Raw genomic sequence first — 7,354 nt, 5'->3', positions numbered from 1 at the left:
TCCTGGTCTTTAGTCGATAACCAATGACCTTACCAATGCCTGTTGTCATATACAATCCACATGATCATCCTTTTAAGAAAGGGCTCTTTTTTTTTTGGCCTAGTAAGCAATAAAACACATGTCTCATAACACTTCAGCTGCTGCCGCCCATTAAGTTCATGAGGTATCAATATATATCTACCTTCTTTACTTTAACCTTTAACTGTTTGCTAAGGGTTTTCTTCCGTAGTAAACCGAGTTCATGGTCGTCAATTTCTGGTGGACTCTGTGTTGGTTACCTAAGTCTCTGTCACCAGCCAAAAATTTTTAAACCCAGCAGTAAATGGTCCAGTCACCAACTGACACACCCTTTCCCAAATGCTGTGGTAATGTTTCTTGCTGCTTGAGCTCCAGATTGTACAAAATTTAAACTCATAATAAAAATTACTCGAAAATCATTTTTTTCCATGGTCATATTTGACGGCATAGTATACAATCTACAATCAAGTGGAATGATAGTAAATATTATTAAAAAAGAGAGAATTAATATAAGAGAGAAACTAGAAATAACCTTTCCTGTGAAAACTGACATTTGATATGAAACAGTCCAACGATCCAATAGTTATTTGCAGCATTCAATAAGTACCCTATTATTATATTACGACTTTTCTGTCCGGTTATTATAATAAAAAAAATATATCATCAGCTATAACTAAATACACAATAGTAACATATCCATAATAATATGGATATCTTTATACAACAGATTCTCAATTCATATCATGTAAATGGTTTTGAAAAGAAATGAGACCTTGTTGATCTGATACACAAGGCATTTTGATTTGTTTAATTCCCAAAATACTAGGTAAAACATAAATAAAAAGAGATCAAGGAAAGAGATTTAATAATTATTTTAACTCTCTACACACACTTACCCCTATAGCTCGTTTTAACAACTCACTGGTCTCAGGTGTACGAGGGTGTACGTCTGCATATTCAGAGGCAACATCGATCAGGTAAGCTAAAAGGTGAGGTGATCTGTTTTCATGGGAGTAATATTTTTCACAGAATTGTACAACTTGTGGATCGAGTAAACCGATACTTGTATGAATCAGCAACCTGAAAATTTTGTTATCCATTATTACAATAGTGTAAAAGGACTAAAATAATAATGATAATAAATCAATTGAGATGCAGCCAAGGACTGACTTCATTTCAATTAATATTTAATTAAAAACATTTCCAGGGATTGTCCAACCTAAATGGTTCCACATCAATTTCCTCCACTACTTTTGCTTCCCATATCACAGCCCTCGAAGAATGGTGTCGTAATTGGAGGATTAAGATAAATTCCAACAAATCCCATCAAATAACCTTTACCCTTCATTGTAAACCTACCGACTACCCTACAGTTTCATTTAATAATGTTACTCTTACACCTGTTGACAAATCTGCTACCATGGACTACATCTGGACAAACAATTAACCTGGAATCCTCACACAAGACAGGAAACTGCATGTTAATTTAGACTATTAGAGCACTTACTAGACAAATGGTCAAAACTTCCAACACTTTACAAAAGACTGATGTACATGACTGTTATAAGGCAAATCTGGACATATGGAGGAGTTGAGCTTTGGGGCTCCACTAAACCTTTGAATTCCTCTTGTATCCAATCAAAAATCCTTTAGAAAATCCTCAATGCTCCTTACTTTGTTACAAATAAAATCATACATCATATCATCATAAGATGATCATAAAGACCTTAATGTTACCTATGTAACCGATCTAGCCGGAACCAGATATCACTCCTTCCATTACAAACTCCCTAACCACTCAAATGCCCTAGTTTCTAACCTTGTTTCCTCTTCCATTCCTGACAATCCTCCGAGGTGCCTGAAAAGAAGATGGCAACGAGACCTGCTAATGTAAAATGTCATTAGAGTGCTACCAATGGGTAGTTGCTCTACACGCCTGTAACACTCCATTTTAACTAAGATCAAATCTACTGAATGTGTTATATAATATACAGTTGTAAATGTCAATAAAGATATTAAAAAAAAAACTTTTGCTTAACACTTTGACTGCAGGAGCTCTCCTGGAAATCACCAGGATCAATCAATAATTTAAATAAACATATAATGCATGAAATGTGATATTCAGGCAAATAAAGTTAAATACCCTTTTGTTAACCATGACGACTATTGTCGTCACACATGTATGCCACTGAATCTATGTATACAATCAGCTGATATAAGTTATTTTATATCATCACATTTTTTATGAAACATTTAGATAACATGATACAAGCCATAAAAATATTTTTAAAAAACCTTTACTTCAAAAAATAAATTCAAAATAATAAAAAAAATTTTTTTTTTTAAGGGGAGTAAAATACTTAAGGCATTAGAACCTTGAAAGATCATAGGTGGTGGAAACTAGGACATTACTAAAGATGGTTTAGGACAATCTAGGTAGTGGAGCTGTCCCTATCACTTTGATTACAAGCTAGAAAAGTAGCCTCCCTTGGGTTTATCATCATACTTGCTCTTAAATCTCCACGCCTTGACAATAATGTGTCGTCGACCAGTGTTAAAAATATGAATAATCAATGAAAAATCAATTGGTGTGATCGATATGAATATAACAATACATCGATATACCTATACATTTTAAACTTTTTCTACTTCCATTTATTAGTCGTTAGTTGTTTGGTTAATGGCATATTTGTATGTTAATTCATAATTCAGAAGCTAAGTGGAAGAACGTACTGATTGAAATTTTAGAAAAAAATATAAAGAGAATTTTGCTTGAAAGTATATTTTTTAGTACTTCTTTCTACATAGTGCCCTTGCATCGTTTAATTGAATTAGGTTTCTTTTAACTTTTTAATTACTAATAAAACTTTAAGGTTTTAATTTGTGTAATTTAGTTTTATTATTTATGTTTTCAAATAAGAAAAAAAAATGAACAAAGAACTTGACTAGTGAGTTTAATTTGATTCCAACAAGGTTAGGTTAGGTTTTGTATGTATTAATATTATAAGAATTTGGGTGTGTAAACACATTTTGAGTTTTAATTGCATGATCTTGCACATTTTGTTTTTTTTTAACCACACATTTTTCAGTTCTTTAATGCACAAAAATCCGGTCTTTAGTTATTATATACCAATAGATTTGTTTTATCATCCAGAACGAAACATTATTGATATTATTAAACGAGTTTAAATGTATTAAAAATTACAAAAACTAAAATAAACTTCCAGTAAAGTAGGCTAACAAATTTTTTCAAGAAAATATTGTCACATTTGTTTTCGTGATCCTTAAATCAGAATTTTCATAAAAATAAAAAGTTATTAATTTTTGAAGGATATTTATTTACTGCCGATGTCCTGCATTCACAAAAAATATTCATAAATCTAACAAATATTATCCAAATCCTACTTTATTATAACTGCTAAAAAGCTGCATTTCTAGTCTTGCAATCTATATCAATATATTTTAGATTTTATACCTATATAAAGGAGGAAAAGTAGTTTATATAGGTCTGGTTTGTACCATTTTGTGTAGTTTTGATGGCCCTAAACCATTCGTAGGTTTCTTGTTGATTGGTGAAATTGTATTTGAGTTATTTTTGAAAAAATAAGAACTTAAGAAAGTGAGGTAAATATTTGTTTATGTATAAATAAAGTTTATTCATACTGATCGAAAAATAATTTTTTTTTACTCAAAACTTTTGCCTGAACTTTTTTCAAATAGAAATTTTTGTAGTAATAGAAAAATAGCTGATAAGACAATATGTCGAACAGGACTCAAATTTAACTTGTTGCTTTCTTGAAAACAGAACCTGATGTAAGTAAAAAGTCTGCCTGTATTAGTTTCGCAATTATCAATGATAAAAAAAAATATATCTCCTGTTCCAGCTAATTCCAAAGTTAAGTTGGTTTTGATCCACGCCTATTCAAAACACAGCTAACTGTAAAAACAGTAGCGCTAATTTGAATACTTACCCACGGAGATAGTTCCAAGGGCTTTCGTTCTTCGGAGCCTTCTGGATAGCATTCAAGGTGAAGGTGATTTCTTTCTGAATAGTCTCTTCGGCAAAATCAGTCGTGTGATTTATAACAAAGTACCTGTGATTCCATGCAGAATTATTTCTGATATCATCTTCTAAAAGTTGGTTTGTATACTCGAGCTCATTTTCATACAATCTGAAAATGAAATAAGATTTTTAGCACATTAAAATCTAATAAAGATTACTTAATATCATTCAAACTACTTTTATATTTTCACTCACATATATATGATTAAATTGTAGTGATATTTTCAGTATCTTGTTAAATAAAAACATTAACTGTTACAATGAGCAGAACATATACAATGAAAATTGAACAATTGAAAGTTAATATTAATGATATGTTTTATATATTATATAAGAAGCTAAATTTATTTCATAAGTCTAAATCAAGGATTATTTATGATTCTTTTCAAATAAAGGACTATTGGACATTTTAAATAGTATAGTAAAGCATTACGCTGATGAATAACATTTATAAGTGAAATAAGAGTTTTGAGTTTTTTATTTGTAAATTTAAATATTTTCTATATTTGAACATAAAAATAATTTTTGTAGGAAGATAGTCTAGGCGGAATAGACACTGGATATTGAACAATTAAAATAAATATCATTAATAATACAAGAAAAATATTAATAGTGTGGAGAAAACATGGATATTTTAATGATAAAATAAAATTTATTTGCTTAATATTTAAAAAGCTAAATTTATTTTAGCTTATTATTTGAACCCGGGTTCTAGGACTTAGTAGTACAGTGTTTTACCTCTGTGCTTCTCCACTCCTGCTCTGACTTTAAACAATAAAATTAAATCTTAATCCTCAGTTAAATTTAAATTTACAATAATAAACATATAACCTAAATATATATTGTAATATGCTCTTTTTGAGTAAATAGTATATTTAGATGTATAAAGGGTTTTTGATATGTTTTATTTCAAGTATCATTTTAATATTGTTCATTTGTTTTGTTTATCCAAAAAGCAAGCTAACCAATTTTCATTGTCTATAATAACTTTGTGATTCTAAACAAAACCAAGATGGCGGTACGTATTCTTCAGTCAACAAGTCCGTTTAATCAAGGCCATGTTGAGCAGATTCAAATATCATAAAAACTATTTTAACTCTTCCCATCATAATTGAAACTACAGTAAATTTAAGAAAAAATAGAAGTCAAGAAATAGTGCTAAAGAATAATATTCAGAAAGTAAATCATTTGGAAAAATCCCTAACTGTTGTGCAACAATCGATGTTTACATGGAACAACGAGGCAGATTTTGGTTTTGGTTTGGAATTCGTAGTTTGGGCGCGCAGGTGAAATGATGTCTCCAGGATGAGGAGGTCCTCATAAATTTCTGTCCAGCAAGAGTAGGAAGCCATTTTGAATGATAGGACATAACATTAGAAAAAAGAAGATCCAAGAATCATCAAAAGAAGATTGTGAACTTGGTTAGTTTTGCTATACATAAAAATAGATTCATGTATAAAATAGATATTAATTTAATTAAGAGAAATCATTGTAAGTGTATGTATTCTGATTGCCTAGCAACAACACGCTCTGAGATTAAGAGTCTTTTATATTATATAATTAAAAATAAAATTATATTATCCATTAAGTAGTAAAGTTCATAATTTGAACCCAAATTATCTTTTATATTTGAAAAAAATTTAAAAAACGATCGAAATTCTTTTTATTTTATTTTAAATAATTTTAAATAATTACAATATATTATAACTTATTATAGCATGAAGTATTATTAACATTTCGATAAGTTAAAAATGATGTAAACATACTTAAATGTGCTAAGAATCCACTGCCGATATTGCCAAGCGTGATAATTTTTTGGATCTTCACTGAGCATCTGAGATATAAAATTTAATTCATTTCCAGGATCATTCAGCCATTGAATAATAACCATTCTATGGTGCCTGGAAAGAGTAAACAAAATCAACATAGAATCATAAATTCCACAAATCCATAATAATTATATTAATATGAGGAGCAGATGGATTGGTCAGAGAATAGTACAAATAATATTGAGTGGCTACTGCAATAGTTTCAATCTATATATGTCTGTTCTATAGATCACGTCAACTGTAACCATACAGAACATGAGGGGTAGTGTTATGTTAAATGTAAAAAGTAAATGAAAGGAAATAAAGAATTTTCTATAAAACATTCAAACAGCAAAAAATATATTTTGTAGAATATTTTTAGGAGGATGATAAAATAAAAACATATTTTTTTAATAAAAAAAAACCTTTTGAACATATAATAAACGTTATTGGTAGTATGTAAAATAAAAGAAAACATAAGTACTTGATGATATTGTGTTGCTGTCAACTGCTGTCAAAGTGTTGAAAATACATTACCGTATTTTTCTTGGAAAAGATCTCATCAGATATTTCTTAACATTCAACAGCAGTAGGTATCATTCACTAAGGGAATATGGTGAAGAAAACTTCTCACATAAAGAACCCAGGACTGACAACATTCTTCCAGAAACATCAAAAACTATACTTTGTGCTAGCCATAAAAGCCTATGTTCCCGGAGATTTGGTTCAAGAAAGAGGGACCTGATCTAATTTTACAAGTGTGTAACCACGTAATATTGTGTGTCTAAACTCTTAATAAATTTTATTTTTCACAAAATAAAAAACTTTAAAAACATAGTAATAACTTAAATAATTTAAACTTACCATACTTGATAATTTTTCTGATGATCAACTATCATAGACTTGGAGAATAATAATTCTTGTTCAAGGTAATTCTTCCCAAGGTGTTGAAGTATCATCCGCCTAAACCCAACAAAAATAAATATAAACTAATAACAATACTTAAATAGTATAAGTATGAATACAAATCCATTAGTTGCTTCACCTTCTAGAATTGATGACCAAGATATTATTTATAAAATAAATATTCAAACTCTCTTTTAATTTTCCGTTATTCACAAAAACCATAAAATATTAACAGTAAAAAAATATATTATTAAAATAAAAGTTATTTTCTTACATAGTGAAAAAGATTTGTAGTTAAATGTAATTTTTTTTTTTTAAATAACCTATTAATGGTGAAGTTGATAAATACAGAAAAAAATATAAACTAAAATAAGATGAAAGGAATATGGTCCGGGTGCGGTCAAAAAAACTCAAATAGTAGAATATACTATTTTATTGAGCCAACGTTTCGCCCCACGTTGCAGGGCTTCCTCAGGGCTAAAAAAGATACAAACACATAGTTACAAAAGGAAAACAAAAACATAAGTGTAAACTAACAGGAGTATAAAATGTAAAAAAG

The 7,354-nt window shown here is 29.3% G+C and overlaps 1 protein-coding gene across 1 annotated transcript in view; it reads right to left on the bottom strand.

The window, feature by feature from the left end:
* Positions 1-914: 914 nt before the first annotated feature.
* The window catches only part of Fnta (farnesyl transferase alpha), a gene marked incomplete at its 3' end in the record, with an annotated part of 8,941 nt that continues 2,501 nt past the window's right edge, over positions 915-7,354 (bottom strand). The window contains 4 exon segments of the mRNA XM_067047285.1: positions 915-1,098; positions 3,990-4,190; positions 5,848-5,982; positions 6,754-6,852. Of these exon segments, the coding sequence (XP_066903386.1) occupies positions 915-1,098; positions 3,990-4,190; positions 5,848-5,982; positions 6,754-6,852 (619 nt within the window).

The sequence above is a fragment of the Halyomorpha halys genome, unplaced genomic scaffold (assembly GCF_000696795.3).
Source record: "Halyomorpha halys isolate HHAL.00 unplaced genomic scaffold, Hhal_1.1 Scaffold65.1, whole genome shotgun sequence".
Taxonomy (NCBI): Eukaryota; Metazoa; Arthropoda; class Insecta; order Hemiptera; family Pentatomidae; genus Halyomorpha; species Halyomorpha halys.
Note: the sequence above shows the minus strand (reverse complement) of the source record. Positions and strands in the feature narration are given on the sequence as shown.